The following is an 18415-nucleotide window of genomic DNA, read 5'->3' as shown; positions in this document are numbered from 1 at the left end:
CTTTCTTCTGGAGCCTCAAACTTTTTGGTAGGGTTTTTTGGTAAGTTCTTTCGGTGGTTTCTTTTTTACTAAAACGGGTGGTTAGTTTGTGGCCCCCCTTGACTGGTTCCACCAACGTCCCACCCCCATTCGTGTTTACCCAAAATGCGTCAACCTCACTTTCTTGTGAACCCCAGTCACACAACGCCTTGTCATGGCTTTCGATAAACGTACAAACTAAGGATTTATATTAGACCACACACCAAAAACAAATCAAAAAATGAGCAAAACAGTGGAATTATTTATAACTAAGTGCAACAAATTTTATAAACAGTATTTCGAGATGATAATTCACTTTGCTAAAAACGAAAACGTTTAACGACAGTGGAATAAAACCTGCAGGTTTCCTTGACCAGGTATTTGCTGTTACACTTTAATAAGTTACAGTGGATATAACATTAAAAACAAAATGTAAAACGTTGGCATATAATTCGACAGACTCAAGTTTTATTTGTTTTTGGAAGCACTTGCTGGTAAACACTGTCTTGCACCGACAATGGTGGTGAAATTGGACGAAGATACCCATCGCTATTGGTTTGCAATTCGACCCTTCCTATAGAAATATGCAGTGGTTACAAGTAAGCCTAAAGTGACATTAGGTATTTGCTACAGAATCTTTCCCGCGCAAAGTAGGCATCATGCGTCGACGATCACTGATTTTATATGTGTAGTTTTGTGTGTGAATGGTTTACGAAGCAACAGTGCTTTCAAATCAGAATCAGTCAACAAATGGTGTGAAAAGAATTGAACATAAACAGGCGTAATTGGCAAATACGAAAAAGGCCCTAGGCGAAAAAAAAGATTCATTATCTTCCGGGTGCTATAATCCCTTTTTTAATAGGCTTATTAAAGGTAATTTTAAACTTTAAAAACCCTAACAGTGACAGGGTATATTTTATCTCAATCCATATTTTAATGTAGCGTCTCACCGTTTCGGCCAAAGCTGTTCTGAGCAGCTAAATCAGTTGGTTCGTACAAAGTATTTTGAACCATCCTCGGCTGGTCTGAGCTGACTGACATTCGTGGTGCAGGTGGGGGGCTTCTTTCAGGCGGACCAAGCATCTCATATGCAGAATTCTCAACGGCTGTTGGAACCGAACGAGGTGCAGGGGTTGGATGGTTTAAGTAGAATCTAGAAGAGATTAGATCTCAATATTATCTACGTTTGTTTTTCGGTTATAGAATTCAAAGTAATTGCTTGATATCGTTAACAGTACAAAATACCAAACACTTTTTGTGGTTAAACTACTTTTTTGTGTGGTGGAAACTCTAACCCTTATAAGAACGTTTCAAAAACATTTTGAAAATATTGGACTTTGTACCCGGTGACATAGGCTATCTAATTTTGACTAAAGTTACTTTAATGTTGTCGTGTGCCTGGGCATACAGTCAAGTCCCATGAGTTTACTCAGGACCACTATAAGCATTATAGAATAAAACAAGGTGGTAAGTTTATTTAGGGCCCTCTCGACAGATCCCACAACCGTTCCCCACAAGTCGTATTTACAAACTTCGCCCCAGCCTCACTTTCTTGTGAGCCCCTATCCCAAAACGCTTTATAATGCGGTGTAGCTGCAGCGTGTTCAGCCATTGTCCACCATTTGTGCCCTCCACTATATTGCGCTCCATAACGTTTTAAGGCTGCGCATCTATTTCTAATGTGTTGATTGTTTAGAGTTATCGTGTCGTCATGTTTTCTTAGCAACCTTGTAGATTTCTTTTTACGGGTCACCATGCAAGCGACGATCACTATGGCAACAGAGAGCATAGCGGCAGAACCCAGGATGGCGATGAGAAGAATGAGATCACGTGACAACAGTGGTGCAGGTTGGGCTGGAGTTTGATTGACAGCTGTACTTGTGGCCGATGTTGATGAGTTTGCACCAAAAACTGCATCTGTTAATAAGTAAAATATACCGTTTTTTTTGTACCACATCAATGATTTTGATATAATGGTAGTCATATTAGCAGCTACTTCATGGTTTAAATATTGGCATATTCTGTGCTAAAAAGTTTAAGTATCTTGTTATCTTCAACTTTTTATCTCTTAAAAAAAGGAAAAGTTAAAAATATCTTGATAATCGTTGTGTTTCGCGTCTACTGTATTTTCGTATGGTTTGTCAACAACATAAATTAATTCTTAAACATAAATTAATTCTGCACACAACATAAATTAATTCTGCATTGTGCAATGTTACGTAGAAAATTCGTGCATGCACGTACGTGGATAACATTCATAACACGCACGTGTCTGGACCGGTTAATTTTAGTAACAAAACGCGAAAAAAACGCTCTTTTTGCTAATATTTTTGAGTTTCTAGATAACAAAATAATAATTTTACCAAGGTTTGAACGTGCATTTTCAAACACAAAACCATAGAAAACGCCCTAAGAATTTGATGATAAAAAACGTATACTTTCCACCATTTATAGAGTAAAATTCTTGAGTGAATGTTTAAGGTTGCGATGTGATGCCAATTAAGTTTAAAAAAAAACCTTTTGTGGAATTCGGTGCAGAATTTTTTGTAGAGCTGGCTGTGGGATCAGTCGTTGCTGTAATTTTAGCAGATGTTGCTGCGTTAGTTGGTGTGGTTGTTAAAATGCTAGTAGGCCGCAACGTAGTAGTTGAAACTGTGGTTGTTGTGGTAGTGGTGGTGCTAGTTGCAACGCTTGAAACATGAAAGGTTTGCATTAAATTTTCTAACTGTGTAAGGTAAAAAATTTTTAAAGCCGGCTCAAACGAGTTAAAACAGTAAATACAGTTAAGCTAGCACAAAAAGGCGTTTTTTTTTCAAATCAAGTCTAACATCTTCTAATGTTAAACATTTTAAAGATTTTTAGGCCTGCACAGAACTTTTGCAAGGAAGAGTTTTATAACAAAAAGGGACTTACCCACAATTCCCGCCTTTGCAATTCATGAGCTTTAGCTGGTAGTTCAAATTATTTCCACCCGAGCATCTGGTTGAAAGCGTTACGTTGATTGAAGACTGCAGAAACATGGAAACGTGATGCTTAAAACCAGCATTAAAAACTTGGTCCATAAAATGTGTGATATTGTCAACTATTTCAACAAAAGCAATGAATAAAAAGTCTTAAAATGACTTTATATTTACTGGTGAAATTTTGTACGTTGTATAGTTGTTTTCGGACAGAAATTTTCAAAAGGTTTTTGTGTACTAAAAGTAGCTGACACTGAAACTTAAACCATACGTTTATTTAACCTTCATAAAATATAGATTTAAGTTTAACGCAATTGCTAACTTGTGCTTTTAAGTCAGCACAAAACGAAGAAAGAATCAGAAATTAAGAATAAAAAATGCCACTACACACCTACATAAACGTTTTTACGTCTACGTTTTGAAGGATGATTTAAAGCCGCTTGGCCGACAGAAAAACTAAAAATGTCAATAAATTTTTACGTACATCTTCGTAACAAAGTCGTGTACTCTGTTTTTGACACAGATTCGAGCACACAGAAAATGGAGACCAACGACCCCACGTTGCAGAACATGAACCGGTGTGTCTGCAAGTTTGGATTTCGTAGCAATTTGGTGCACTTTGACAACGCCCATAACGAAACCTGGTGGCTTTGTTGCAGATTTGATTTAAAGCAAAATTTGGAGTACACGGGTACCAAGAATCCCAAATGATAATGTTGGTGCATGGACAGTTAACCTGTGGCGCCACCTCGTGTACAAACGTCCACAACAGCAGCAGCGACACCTGCTGACTGAATTTTAACATTATAACCTACAGGTTTACATAACCTAAAATCGAAAAGAAAGAGATTAGAAACTGGATGATCGCACATTTAAACGTACGATACTAAGATAAGTAAACGCAACAAATTACAATAATTACAAAAAGGCAAAATGCAAACAAACATTCAGAAAAAAAAAGGAAAAACACGGAGTAGAAACACCAGAATACTTTTTCTAGTGATTTAATCACTGCGTGTAAATTTGTTCTAAATTTTAAATTTATTCTAATGGTGTAAGACAACTTGACATTCCAAGCGCTATAATAAAGCAAAAAATATAACATCCTAAACCCGCTTACTGTTACTGTTATGCAATTTGGCACACAAGTTAAGCAATGCAAAATACACAAATAGTACATTTAGCATGTTGTACTTTTCCAAATCAATATTCTAAAATGAAAATTGGTACTAGCACAATACATAAGAAGACAACGCATTAAACTCGAAAGGATGAATGTAAATCTATTTAAATAAACTCCAGATAAGTTGGTGCAGCCAGTTATAAAGATGGTTGGCAAGAGTCGTATACCTTATAATGTAGGACGGGTTCAGGCCCAAGATTGAATAAATCACGGTCTTGAATCAGACCTGACATTATGTTAGGCCACATTTGTATCCAGTGGTGGGACTCAATTTTTTTGTCAGCCGGTTCTATCACAAAAGTTACATTTTTTAGCCGATTTTGTTTACAAAAATCCATTAACAGTAACCAGTAATGCTAACCGGTTTTCTGATCTCATGAAATTTCTTGAGACGGTTCGATAGAACAGGTGCGAACCGGCTGAATCCCACCACTGTTTGCATCGTAATCTGACACAGGTAAATCAAAACGTAGAGAAGTATTAGAAGCCATAATAGAAAACAAATTGACACACATGTTGTTAATTGTTTGTTCTGTTGTTTCGATCCAGTGACAAATAAGCATCAGGAACTGAGGGAATGACAGCGTTAAAAGGTTGAAGATAACCGTTTCCGTTCATAGACATATCTCCTGCTGCTTGATAACCTGTAATGAATTTGTACAAAATATTGAAAACGACTAAATAAAAACGTAATCGCTTTTTTTTCTAGTAACAGACCTATTGTATCAATATTGAGATTTGAATACAAATTACTGATGATGCGTTTAATTAAATAAATTTGTGTGTAGCGATTGCGGGGTTTTTGTAAAAAGCTTTAGCTTTTTTCCCCCCGTTTGACTTTGACTGTGGAAAACTCTATTATCACATCCATTATTTTTTTATTTAACGGGGTTCGAACCCAGGAGTCTCCCGGGGACGAATCCCGATCAGGGTTTTTATGTCTGTATATGGGTCAGGCGCGCCGGACCATTCGGCCAAGTTCCTGCCATTAAGCCAGTAGTTCTCAAACTGTGCGTCGCGACGCCCTGGTGCGTCGTTTCAATTTTCCAAGGGCGTCGCAGAATAGTTTCGTTTTGTGACTTTTTGTGGTTGTATCAATAAACACAACTTATAATTTTCCACATTAACTTTTATTTTCTGGTGCGTCGCAAGTGCAGAAAACTTTTCCTGGGGCGTCGCAACAAAAAAAGTTTGAGAACCACTGCATTAAGCTAAAACTAACCAGAATCATAATCTTCTTCTACGGGCGCTCCAATCTTCTTTAAATCAATGGTCTCGTATAAGGAATTCTCTACCATATCGTCGTTACCGTTGTTACGGTTAGGTAGTGGTGGTCCTGCCTCTTCATAATTGCCACTCTCACGGTGGAAGACCTGGTCAGCGCTTGTGGGCAACCGCCGTGACTGACCACCACCACTGTGGCGCCTTCGCCTTCGAGTAACCACTATTGCTATGACAACTATGGCAATGCAGAGAAGAAGTACTGATCCTAGGATGGCGGCTAGCAATGTAACGTCCAGCGACTGACCGCCCCCCTGTCCAGCAGTCCTTCCTGCTGCGTCGGTTGATGATGTAGGCTTTGGTGTGGTTGTGGTAGATGAAACTGGACCGCCTGTCAACATAACGCTTGAAATTATCATCCGAGCGTATATGATGGTTTAGGTCCATCAGACACAAACAAAAGTATCTTTAAAATGGTAAAAAAATGAAGTCATTTCAACACGAAAAAGCTTGTCCATACAACTATTGTAATCATCAGTGAACGAATATATATATGTGTTGTGTGTGTAAATTGTCTTCATAAATGTCTTCCTCTACAAAGTATGCTATTTTATTGATCGTTTTAATTACGTATCATGTTATAGTTTAGCCAAGTGTGGCTACTGTTATACTTATGCTATTGCAAAAGCACGAAAGGTTTGAGGACATTTGCAAATTGTCATATGACGGTCATTTTATCCCCCCAAAAAATTGGAAGTTTTGAACGCTGTTGCTTAATGAACAAAAACTTCACGCCTTGATATTTCTAGGAACGTTGCAAGCTAATTAATAATCTCCCAGCCAAATTGTAGATAATAACTGGAAGAGTGACAATCAACGTTCAAACAAGGCAGGATCGATCGACTGTCAGGCTGACCAAACCTATTGGCTTGATGTCAAATCGTGCAGTTGTTCATACAAAAACGCTTTACGTGCCTCTAGCATCTCGCTGATACGTCGATTTCACAAAATTCACGCGTTTACATTGTAGCAACAGTCATTTAACGCGCTAACCGTTTTCTTGGGAAGGCTATTCTTGGGTTCGTGCTGTGGTAGATTGGTCACAAAGCAAAAAGTGCATTGAAGTAAGGGTTGATGTGGTGAAATTTTAGCAACGCAAATGAGTTGGACATGACTGGCAGAATGCAAATATAGCGCTATTGCTTTCCGAAACAAGTCTCGTCACGAAGTCTGTGGTCAAATTTGTACCAAGAAAATCAATGTTTCTCGGTAAAACCACAAATCATTGTCGTAATTTGAGACACACAAGGGCAATCTTTTTTCAACATGCTTTTGCTTCGTTTTTTACGTTATAGTTTGCAACAACCTTGTTAATTTTGTACAACGTCGTAAAATTTAACCTAAATCTAAACAAGTTGTAATCTTAAGGACGGCAAAAAGCAATCTGTTCTTTGTTAGCAGAAGACGACTGGAAACAACCACATACGCATTACAATATAATACAAGCAGTCTACTGCCCAACTTTCCCAAAGCTTTCCAAACAGCAGAAAACGTCTATTTTTCTAACAAAAGCCTGGAAAAGCCATACCATACCTAATACAATACACTTATAAAGGCCTACTGCGTTGAAGTTAACATAACAGTAATTGTAACATATAGGCTAGAATGTTACTTGCAAGAATAACATACCGCCATTGGTTGGGGTAACATTGGGTTCAGAAGAGCTTTGTGTCACCGCTGTTGTTCTGGAAGAAGTTACTGGCAATGTGCTGGTTGTACTTGGCCACGTTCTGATTCTTGTCGGATCAGGAGTTCTGCTACACGGTCATAGAAATCATATAAAACACAATTGTTTTCTCATGAGCAAAACTGTATTAAGGTTGTTTTAGGCCAGAATACAACCCGAAAGTTTATTTAAAACACCAAAAAGGCTGACAATTTAGAAAACAGGCCAACATAAAAACAATTGCTATGTCTAATTGTAAACAAGAAATTAACGCAATGTTCGCTTGCACAAAAGCGCGTAAAGAAATTTTCATCAAAAAGATGACAAAGTGAGCACAAGTCCGAACCTATAGTTCCAGGTTTTCAAATTAGGCCCAAGCCTGGAGCAAAATGCCCGATTCAATCTACAAATGTGTGCCAGATGTAGCTATACCCAAATGTTATTTCTATTACCAAACGCGACACACTTGCCGGTGACTTTGCTAATTCAACTTACGGAGTGAAGTCGCTGCAGCCGATACTGTTGGAGCAAGTTTCATTTCGAAGTTGCTCGTTTACTCCAAAAGCTCCGGCGCAAGATTTGCTTCGGAACGGAGGCTGTGTAAATTTCTGCAACACAAATACTTAGTAGTAATTGGGTCCATAAATTATTCTTAATGGACAATTTAATACGCTATGCAGAATGTGAAAAAATAGCGCAACAATAAAGCTATAGATGACTTGATAAAATTGCAGACATACATGTATTGTTTTTAAATTTGGCTTTGTCTTTCAAAGTTCGGAATTTTTTGAACAATTTATTCTCAGATAACCTAAATTTAATAGTTATAACTCTGTTTTAAAATTCGATAACAAATTGGTCAGTGCAAAGTCAAAAACTATACGTTTAGAGTGGTTAAAAGCTGGTAACAAAATTTTAACCAGGAAAAAACACACTTTTTAGAAATATTATTGCTCAAATTGCCATAAAATCACCAAACGTTTCGGCAAATGGTCATTCCATTTCAGTAAAATGCAGCACTATTCATCGAAACAAACCTTATAGCAGTTCCTTGCCGATGGTTGAATTCCAATCCCACACCGGGTATTACAAGGTCCTATGGGCGACCAGGTTGTCCACGCACCGAGGCAGCTTTGCACATTTGCGCACGTTTCTGTGCTGTAACAATTCACCGGGATCTGACCCCGGAAACACCGCCGTGTTCGTTGGGCATTGTCACAAATTTCACCTCGTGCTGTGTTGGCAATGCAAGACCCCCAGCTGCCCCAAGACCCCGATGACCCTGGTGTAGAACAAAGGCAAGGTTGCTGGGGCTGTTGGCCTGTAACTATGCTCACTGCGCATGCGCAAAAGAGAGCTAAGAAGGTTAGAATTTTATGCATTATATTTGTTATTAATTATCCTTTACCTGCAAAAAATCAAAAAATTACAAAATTGGTACCAGTAACTATTCGAACCTATCAAACAGTTTCATACTTTCAAAGTATTTCTTTTTAATAGAACAAAAAAAGAAAATTACTTTCAGCCTGAAAGCTAATCACTTATAAAAAACATACATTTTTCAACACCAAGTCTCCACTTCAATGTGTTCTGTTCAAAGTTCAATAAGCAAAAGCTGAAACGTAATACAAAGCTGGTAGAGAGAGAGAGAAAGAGACTGACCACTCCTAATTATGCGGTTTATTTGGAGAAAAATTCGTGTTTGCTGTAGAACATAGTCTGTCACGATTCATTATTTCAACGAGCAAGCTCTTCCTGTGTACGATGGCGTAATAGGCGTTGTGTGACGACAGATTTTGTTGTTTGTGCTGACAGATATTCCATGGCACGATTTTCACGTTGCTTCCGGGAAACTATTCTGTCCGGATGCAAATAAAGGTATGAGCGGTTCGATTAGGCTGAAAATGTATTTGTGACATAAAGGAATCATTTTAAATGAAAGTTTTGACAATTAAAACGTAAGCTTAAAAGAGTGAGATTTACATTAATATCACAACTGGGCTCCCCCAGAGTCGTATATGCAGACAAGCGATCACGACACATTTACATGTGAATCATACTATGCCAGGTCCATTAAAGGCTTAATACTCAATCAGCCGGTCGCCAAGCATGCACCAACATATGGCACGGGTAGGCTGAAAAATACTAGCCAGTGGTGGGATTCGAACCCACAACAGGAGTCTTTCCGGGACTCGCGCTTTACCAAATAAGCTACACAAGCTCTGCGGTGAACCTACCATAAGTCGAATGGCAAGTTTCGGTAAAACTTCTGTCGTGGGTTCGAACCCCGCCGTGTTCAGTCAACGAACATTTCGAAGCACACTAAAAAATCCTACGAAGCTCAAAGTAAACACTATAATATAATAATAAATTAATTTGATATCACAGGTCCTTATTTTAAGCTAAAGAATGCAGTAGTATTGTTGGAATGGTATCGTCTTTCGTTACTCTGTAGTAACGTGTGTGATTGATTCAATTTTACGAACCACAAAAATTTAAAATATATTCATAAGTTACATAAAGAACGTTTTAGTTTTGCAGCAACAATAATAGAGTGTGTGTGTCTATTCACCGTTTCAAATCAAACAAAGTTTAGTCAACTTTAACATAGAGTAATGTAACTAGTTTTTCCCACACGTACATATTTTAACCCACAGAATTGAATGTCCGTCTTTCGGTGACCTTATGCAAAACTGGGTGCGGTTTGTCATATGAGCTAGGTCCAGGGTTTTTTTAAGGTTTGGTTTGGGTGACCGCTAAGTAGTTTTAAGAGACCGCAAGTGTTTCATTTAAATACCAAAAAATAGCCATATTTGCTTATTTGGGAAACCGCTGGAGAAATTTGAAAAAACACCTTAAAAAAAACACTGGCTAGGTCAAAAATTAAATTTAAAAATTTGCATTTAAAATTCCTGTATAAAGTGCATTTTTTCCCCACTTCGCCACCAGCAAACAACTATCGCGTGCTAGGTTCGCCGGTTGATGCTAATCGCTAATCAACGAAAGCCTTTTCAAAACGATCGCGTCGTGTCTGCAACATTGGCCCCGATTCGACCTCGCCGTTTCGGCAGATTTTTTCCAAAAACGTCGACCAACTTGTTGCCAAAATAAATCATAGGTGTTTGCGAGACGACGCATGGCGTAACTGTTGCAGGCGTGGTACGAATACGGTATGCAAGGTATTGCCGACTTTGTGTCTTCCAGTATAAAGGAATTTTGGAAAATTTCACTTCGAATAGGATTTTTTCTACTATTTAATTGAAGAGTTTTTACCATTGATTGTAGTTTTATGAAATAATTCTCTGGACCGCCAATCAAATTTTAACTGTAGAACGATTGCAAAAGCCTTTATTTTACGTAGTTTTAGCAAAAGATACCTAAATATATGTGTAAAATAAAAAAAATACAGTAAAAAATAAACAAAAAATACTAACACAAAAAAATTCTGGAGTATAAATTCTCGCTGAAATCAACTAAAAGCAGTTATAAGCGCGTATAGAAACTAAAACGGCATAGAAACTTACTGCGTCTGTTAGACATAAAACAGAAATATACAAACAACAACAAATGTAAAGTGCTGATCTGTTGTTGCAAGGCAAAGACAAAACGTTTACCTCCATCCCATATTGGGACACATCAGTGTCAAAGTCCACAAATTTATGAGTAATCGGATAAGTTCATTTTGCCACGTTCATTGTGTGCTTGGCACTGCGGTCCTTGCGAACCGAAAGAAAAGTTTACACCAACTACATGCTGTTATGAGAATTTGTTTATTGTTAGGCCTAAGAAGTTTTAGTTCTCCTGTCAATCACCGTTGATATTATGCACTGGTGAAACCTTGTAGGTTTTATTGTCATTTTAGTCCGTTTTTTTTTGTTGTTTTGGCCATGGTTGCCAGCGTGCCAATGAATTACAAACTATTGTTTGGAGTCATCAGTCATAATATTTGTCTGAAATCATAGTTTAAAAGTTAAGTTCAAATATATTATTTGTGTAAATTTGCCTCCTGCAAGTAAAAATGTTTGGTCCAATTGGCTAAAGTGAATGCGAAGTTAACCAAAACATACATTATCCCTAGATGATAGACATGCAAAGTAAAATAAAACTGAGATCAGTAACAAATATCATTTACAAGTGTAACATTTAATATATTGGCACACATTAGGGAAATGTTAATACACATTATCTTGACCAAGGCGTATATGACGTTAATTGCAGTCTGCCTGGCAGCACCAGCTTATTAAAAAAGTCAATACGTTGGGGAAACTTGGCTACAAATCTGCGCTTTATGACCAATCTCACATTTGTAAGTTCTAATCTCCCCGAATATCACTCTAGAAATGTTATCTTTCTTATTTTTCAGATAAACTTTTCGAAAGGAAATGCGTAATATAGGACATCGGAATCACATCTTGTCCATTTGTCTTACTTCAGCAAGGTGGGTAGCCTCCTGACCTAGTGATTCACATACCGGGGGTGGATCTGTTTGTGGCGGTCTTGTCTTAACAAAAAGTTCACTGCAAAATTATTGGATGAGACATGAGTGATATGATCTCTATTTACATGAGTCATGCTTACCATTGCATTATGATCTGAAGATGACCTTGAATTTGAGGTCACGTTACACTTTCGTTTGTAGTCTTTCGAGGTGAAAAATGTACAATCGTTAAGAAAACGCGAAAAATAACTTCAACAACAAAATAACAGCTTAATTTCATGAGTTTGTTGATGACAACATTAATTGTAAAAACGTGTGCAAAATTTTATTAGCTATTGCATCGGTTTATTATCAAACATATATGACACACGATCCGTGTTTTTACTTATTATATAATCCAATTTCGCTTTCAGACCGCCATTCTTGTTGCAGTGTGCAACCGAAACTTTCCAATGTTAATATTATATACCTTTATCAGCAATAGTATATCTTTATCACACACCCAAAAATATGTGTGCTTAGATATACTGATACAAGGAATAGCACTTGTAGTATATCATGCTGTTTCAAGTTGTTAGTTTCGTTTCGCAATCCTCAGAACCGCATAGGATTGAGAAAAATTACGGGCATTTTTTGTCAATGAATCAGTACCAATGAACATGTTCTGGTCAAAAACAACAACAAAACACTCATTGACCTTTTGCTTCAATTACCGGTCTCACGATTATTTACTAAATAAGCAGATAATTAATACAGTTCACAGTTTTTAATACAGTACAGTTCAAGTCTTTGCTATCAGCTTTTAGTTCGTATTCATTCTTTAAAATTCATGGTTTTTGAACTGGGGTTTTTCAAATGAGCTACGTTGCTTGTGATGCATATAGTGCGTCGTTTTGTAAAAGCAAGAGCGTCACAAGACTAAATCGATTCTGAGTCAAGATCTTCAAGAAATCGAAAATAGACAAAAAATGCACTTGGCTGTTATTAACATACACAACACGCATAGATGCTCTATTTCAAAACAAGCCAACTACTATATCACATTCATCAAGTTATTGACAAACATTTATGTTACTTTTTATTTCTGCATTTAGAGTTTACCGTTATATTGTGTGCATAGGTCAAGTACATTATTCCTGCTTTCTAAATACACCGATTCGTAACAAAGGTAGAATTCAAGTTCCTAGGCATGAATGGAGTAAACCGTCGTTTCCTCGAAATAATTAAACTAGGGTAAACCAACCACCTCAAAATTTAGCCGAAACTCTTGATTCCACAACAAACACGTTGCGTTATGGAGTTTTTGTGTGGTTACAAGCAATTAGGATTAGGTAACAATTTCGTCCTTGCATTGTGCAAGCTGCACAAACCAGTTGTGTTCGCTTATTTACATGATTATGTCATAGCATTAGTTTTCTACTTACATAGGAGCTATTTAAAGTACAGATAGGAAAAAGGAGGCGATTAAAAATGAAAAAGAAACGTTTCTTTGCACGATGTGTATACGACTTGGATTTGAAATTTCCAATAATGTCATAACTTACATTTAAAATTCACGCATCTATAAAAAGAATATGAAGTCTTGGAAACTTTTATAACAACTTCATGTAATTGTGGTGTTGCTAATTGCCAAATTTTTGCTAAAATAAAATTGGGAAGGGCGACTTTTAACCCAGTGGTAAAAACAGACACGATAGCCAAAAACAAACTTATCAAAGATCGTCAGGTGTTTGAAGTTTTTGCAGTCGACACTCCCAGTTGTAATCCGCATCAAATGACAGTAAATGCCATCTTCGAGTGGCGCTTCAAAACAATTTTCCAGCTTGGCACGCGAATGCTGCTGAAAATACAGATTTTCGCCTAAAAGTACGGACTTTTTTTAGGGACCAAAAATTACCCGATTTCATAAATATTAACTTGAGTGATTTAATTGTCACTGGAAGACGAATTGGTCGTTCTAAGGCGCCAGATTAAAAAGAGAAGCTGTCATTAACCTATTTATTGTATTTACTGTTTAACTTAACATGGGATGGTTAGAGGTGTGATCCTTGATATGACGCCTAAGTGACGTAAGTTTTTGGGGACCGACAAGTTTTTTAATTAATTGCATCACATCAGTGGGATAAAATAGTTAAAATACAAGATATGATATTACATTAATTGAAATCGAGTGATTGCTAAATGTTAACGTTGATGTCAAAGCTAACACCGTGAGAAGATAAACAGAGGACGCAATTTCATTTAAAGCACTTATTAGGCAAAAAACGTTAAGTAATTGACTATATTTGGCCCAAGCCAGTGATTTCAGATCCTGATGCAAATACTGTATTGACATCAGTAATATTTCCCATGTATTTAGTCTTAAAAGAGAAAAGTACTGAAAATTGTGACCACGCATGCTATAAGCCTCTGGCAGTTTGCGATTGTGGCAACATTAATAAGGTCGTAATACTGTGAGCAACACTCGTGTGAAATTGAAGCACGTTTTGTTATTTCCCTACACCTCTGGCGGTAACCAATCAGTTTGGATAACACTGCAACGACATATCCATATTTGGCATGACTTTAAACGCTCTTCTTATAATCAGTAAAGTATAGTCTAATGAGTACTACACAGAACACAGATGTGCAGAGCCCTTTACTAATAAAAGGCTAATAAAAAATTATCATTTAAGAATGATACAAAGAAATGTCAAAACGACGTACTTTACGCAAATATACTGGTTTGTCGTTCTGTTGTTCAAGTTTTTCAAACCTTGAATTACGTGCTTAAGTAACTCTATGGAAATTGTTTTATAATTAAAATGCTTCGACAAACTTAAAGCCCTTTTAAGAGTTTTAATCCCGATACCTTTGTTTCCGCACTAACGGTGTAAGATTCATATTTTCGTGAGCGCTTAAACCGTTTAAGCGTTACAGCTTATCGATTAAATGTCACAATCTCAGCGATTTCGCCAAATTTGGGTCAAAAATCGTGACTTATTTTGTTTCTACGAACGACTGTTCTGCGAAAACTGAAATATCGTAATCACTTAAACGAAATTATTGTACAAAAAGATTATACTGCAAAATAAACACAGGTTGCCAAACGAAAAATGTGATTGCTCATTTATGACAGTTGTAATGAACTAGGGGTGAATTAAGCGCCCAATGGGAAAATCTGAGATATCTTAGAGGGATAAATCTAAGAAAAGTTTTCACAATTTTTTAGAGATGAAAAGAATTTACCTAATTATAGGTCCAATAACGTTTTTACATTGCCATACACGCAGTGCAATTTAATGTCATAACAAAGTCATTTAGGACACATCTTGATTTTTACGAAAAATTGTACGGGTTTAACAGGAATAATTGAAAAATAACTTTTGCTTTCAAATACGGCCACGAGATATTCATGATGAGAAAATGTTAAGAAAAACTGAAGTGGGCACTTAAATTTTAATGATAACCAGGTCAATAAACTTTTCAAACAAAATTTAATTAAACTGTCAGTTCATGACCTACTGATTTGCACGATCTGTTAGTAGTTTTCACCAAATGTGGTCGAAATGAACGGCACACGCTGTTCCGACAGGAAATAAAATCACACATTTTTGCGGTTTATCTCGTAATTGCAGATTTATTAACTACTCTCGCCTTTGAAGTGTATTTAGACCGGTTACACGTCCACTTTTCGCGTCGAAGTCGTCAGAATATCGTACGGGTGCGGGTTACTCGTCCAGTGAAACACCGTCGATTAAAAACCGCATAAAGTCGTCTCATGTTAATCAACGGGTATAAGCCTATGATAATAATGCCGCATTTTTTCCTACAAGCCCGCCTGCGTAACCGCATAACGTAATACAGCCTGTAGCGCGAATATAAAAGACCACACAGGAAAATATAGAGCATCAGTGTCTAAGGAACAGTCAAGAGATCGAAAATGAATTCGTGGTATTTTGCAGCGCTTTTGTATCTTTCGGTGTATTGTTGTGTGGCCAAGAGCGCTAAGGATCCATGTAAGGACCCACAGCGGTGTTACTGGACATGCAAATGGGTGGAAAGTTTGTGCACTCCCGCGCCGGAATGTAATAATTCCGAAGTACCAAGACTGGAAAGACGCGTACGGCTGCTTACAAGTAAGTTTATGTTTATAGTTTCTATGATAGCAAAGTTATTAAACTTAACTGTACATAAAAAATGGTTAATCTTGCTTGTGGTAATAGCACACGATTTCTTAGATTATTAAACCCTGAACAATTAATCTACTAGTATATACGCGTTATTAACTAAATATTTGTGTACAGTTTAGTTTGCCTTAAGCCATTCAATACTTATTTAAAAACCTAGAACAAAAAAAAATGTGTGTCTTATGTGATATTTCAATGTTACATCCTGGTCAATATGTTACATATTTTGTTAGAACCAGCCTATGTACTAACCTAACTCTATTTACAAAGTCTTGATTTTATTTGTTTTGCAGCTGCGTTGGAGAAATGGAAAGCGTTGAGTTCAGACACAGGTTAGTTGGAAAATTTGGATGCAGTTTTAACGTCGTGCCCAGGACAAGTAAAATTGTTTCAAAGTATAAATTGATGTAAAAAATCTACTCGGTGTTTTAAACTGTGTGTGATCGATTGTGCCTTGTAAAAGCATGCTTTAGTCGAATCTAAAAAGTAATAACTAACCAACCACAATTCGCCATTTTGTTCATTTAAACCAAGCAACTCTTGCAAAAGTGAAAACAATTATTTCATCAAATCGACAACTGATGATCCTTATAAGCGTAAGGAGCCCCGAATTTGATTTTTTGCAAACAAAGGCCGAATTTTACACCAAAAGTAGAATTTACATGCGTAAAATTGCGGCACAATGTGGGCTAGCCCCAAACCAAGCCCGTTCTATTCAAACTTGAGACCGAACCCGACCCCAAAAGCCAGATGCAAGTTACGTTCTACTTTTTTTTATCTGGGGCTAGCTTGGTAAATTTCAACGCATTTATTGTTTACGTTTGCAACCTAAACTTGGAAAGCGATTTTAGCATTATAGCCATTACTGTGTCAAATCAAAAGACAGTAAAATATACTAAAAATGGATGTAGTCCAAAAAATATACCTAATTTGTCTCAAAAAATCCAAAAACAAGTAATAATTTTATGCACAGAATGCGGTGGAATGCGCCACAACAACAACTGTTACTTTCTTCTTGACGACGGCGGCGTACGAAGCATGTTGCCATACGACGAAGCACAACTAGCTTGCAACGACAAAGGAGCGAAACTTGTTGAAATCGACAGTGCTGAGTTATACGGTCGACTGTACACTTATGCAGAAAACAACGCTCGTGATTTTCTTTACGAAGGTCGAGAATTTATTATCGCTTGGACAGGAGCATATTACGTGGTAAGGCTGGTTATCGGTTATGAATTTATCTTGATAAAATGCTACATTTGCTTGCAAAGGTCATGCATAAAAGACAAGGGTGGTACAACCTGCGGCCCGTACATCGCAATATATGTTAGCGCTTGTGTATTGATTCAAATTCTTCACATAGATATTTAGCCTCTGAAACTGACTCTAAATGACTTTTTTGGTATGACTTGAGAAATATAGGAATTAAAACTGGACAGCCTGGCGGTCGTAAGAGATATAAGAAATTGTGATACAGTCGACAATAGTGCGCTATATAAATTATAATTTGGACACAGCGCAAGTTAAACTGCATTTTGCCTGCTACACATTTTTTTACGTTTCCTAAACTAATGAGTAATTAATTAGCTTTTTGATCCGCGTAGTCTAGCCTATAGGCTATGGCAATTTTCAACTGGCTTTATTATTTAAATCGCAAGGAAATAACTATTTTTTCATGTATGCAGAATTCAACGGTGTTCTTGGGTGAACGAGAGAGTCCGTTCGTACGTTGGGCGCGATATCACCCGTTCAACATTCCAAACAGAAACAGATTGGCCGTGGTTGTGGCTCTAGACAGCAATCAGCGTCACATGTTCGATGCCACACCCAATACCAAGTTCTATCCCTTTTGCCAGAAACATGTGAAAAAAATTAACACGTAAAGTTGGCAAAGGCCCTTTTCGTGTGTCTGTATTTTTTTATGTTTAATATGTGATTCTGTTAATAAGGCAAGCGCATATGTTTTGTGCTGTAGTTTTAGCGTAGGCCTACACTTTTTTTTAAAATGTCGTGTTTTTTATTTTTCTGTCGGGTTTTGTTTTGCCACAATACAATCAATTTCCGACTTAAAAGTTTTCTTGTTGTCGTGGGAACGCAGTAGCATGGTTTAAACTTTAAATTTCACTTTACTTCAATAAAGAGTAGGCTAAGGGTCGCAATCGAAAGTTGGGCAATAATCGTTAGATAAGCTGCTCAATTTAGCTATGTACCACAGAGTTGTAAACGGGCCTCAAGTTAGAGCCCGAAATCCGGCCGAACCCGAGTCGTTTTGAGAAGCCTGTTTAGGCTCGAAAGTTTGATTGACAGGCATACCCATTAAAGCCTAGGGAAAGACGAAGACAATAAACACAGCACACAGTTGCTTGAATAAGACATTTTAGGGCCGTTTGTCATTAGGTTTCTTCTTCTTCAAAAAAAAAAAATACTGACACAAAGCGTAAAGTCAGGCCAGTTTTTTAAGAAACCCAAACCCGGCCCGATCTATAATTCTGATGTGCCAACTCAAAATTCCCGAGAAAGTCAAATTGGATCTTTTGCAAACAATAATTGTTGATTATTCCAATCGGCCGCTTTTCTGAAACACAAAACATAAATTTCCATTCAACTGTTTCAGTAATTAATGAAATACACAACCAAACCTTACCTTAATAAGATAAAACAATTTCAAATATGGCAGCAGATTCCCTTCTTAAAAACCTT

The 18415-nt window shown here is 37.2% G+C and overlaps 3 protein-coding genes across 3 annotated transcripts; 1 reads left to right on the top strand and 2 right to left on the bottom strand.

Moving 5' to 3' along the window:
* Positions 1 to 210: 210 nt before the first annotated feature.
* On the bottom strand, positions 211 to 3800 carry LOC145229775 (uncharacterized). Its single transcript, XM_080095105.1, has 6 exons — positions 3463 to 3800; positions 2932 to 3026; positions 2536 to 2708; positions 1746 to 1935; positions 969 to 1171; positions 211 to 592 (listed from the first exon to the last, which is right to left on the bottom strand). The coding sequence occupies exons 1-6, from the start codon at positions 3781 to 3783 to the stop codon at positions 480 to 482; spliced, it is 1095 nt and encodes a 364-aa protein (XP_079951231.1). The 5' UTR covers positions 3784 to 3800; the 3' UTR covers positions 211 to 479.
* Positions 3801 to 4012: 212 nt separating this feature from the next.
* Positions 4013 to 8510, bottom strand: LOC145229874 (uncharacterized). Its single transcript, XM_080095212.1, has 5 exons — positions 8146 to 8510; positions 7604 to 7716; positions 7072 to 7199; positions 5384 to 5773; positions 4013 to 4805 (listed from the first exon to the last, which is right to left on the bottom strand). Exons 1-5 carry the CDS (start codon positions 8488 to 8490, stop codon positions 4681 to 4683), a joined length of 1101 nt encoding a protein of 366 aa, XP_079951338.1. The 5' UTR covers positions 8491 to 8510; the 3' UTR covers positions 4013 to 4680.
* A 6740-nt stretch (positions 8511 to 15250) lies between these two features.
* Positions 15251 to 17796, top strand: LOC145229360 (uncharacterized). Its single transcript, XM_080094682.1, has 4 exons — positions 15251 to 15664; positions 16009 to 16047; positions 16689 to 16927; positions 17401 to 17796. Exons 1-4 carry the CDS (start codon positions 15469 to 15471, stop codon positions 17596 to 17598), a joined length of 672 nt encoding a protein of 223 aa, XP_079950808.1. The 5' UTR covers positions 15251 to 15468; the 3' UTR covers positions 17599 to 17796.
* Positions 17797 to 18415: the final 619 nt, after the last annotated feature.

Source organism: Phallusia mammillata, chromosome 5, assembly GCF_965637545.1.
Source record: "Phallusia mammillata chromosome 5, kaPhaMamm4.hap1.1, whole genome shotgun sequence".
Lineage (NCBI taxonomy): Eukaryota > Metazoa > Chordata > Ascidiacea > Phlebobranchia > Ascidiidae > Phallusia > Phallusia mammillata.
Note: the sequence above shows the minus strand (reverse complement) of the source record. Positions and strands in the feature narration are given on the sequence as shown.

Excerpts from the sequence above, each read along its gene's own strand:
- LOC145229775 (XM_080095105.1), bottom strand. The coding sequence starts at position 3,783 with ATGTTAAAATTCAGTCAGCAGGTGTCGCTGCTGCTGTTGTGGACGTTT. Across the intron at positions 1,936-2,535 it reads TGCACCGAATTCCACAAAAG|ATGCAGTTTTTGGTGCAAAC; the intron begins GTTTTTTTTTAA and ends ACTTATTAACAG. Across the intron at positions 1,172-1,745 it reads CGTAAAAAGAAATCTACAAG|ATTCTACTTAAACCATCCAA; the intron begins GTTGCTAAGAAA and ends AATCTCTTCTAG.
- LOC145229360 (XM_080094682.1), top strand. The coding sequence starts at position 15,469 with ATGAATTCGTGGTATTTTGCAGCGCTTTTGTATCTTTCGGTGTATTGT. Across the intron at positions 15,665-16,008 it reads ACGCGTACGGCTGCTTACAA|CTGCGTTGGAGAAATGGAAA; the intron begins GTAAGTTTATGT and ends TTTGTTTTGCAG. Across the intron at positions 16,928-17,400 it reads GGACAGGAGCATATTACGTG|AATTCAACGGTGTTCTTGGG; the intron begins GTAAGGCTGGTT and ends TCATGTATGCAG.
- LOC145229874 (XM_080095212.1), bottom strand. The coding sequence starts at position 8,490 with ATGCATAAAATTCTAACCTTCTTAGCTCTCTTTTGCGCATGCGCAGTG. Across the intron at positions 7,200-7,603 it reads GGCTGCAGCGACTTCACTCC|CAGAACTCCTGATCCGACAA; the intron begins GTAAGTTGAATT and ends ATGACCGTGTAG. Across the intron at positions 4,806-5,383 it reads AGAAGAAGATTATGATTCTG|GTTATCAAGCAGCAGGAGAT; the intron begins GTTAGTTTTAGC and ends AATTCATTACAG.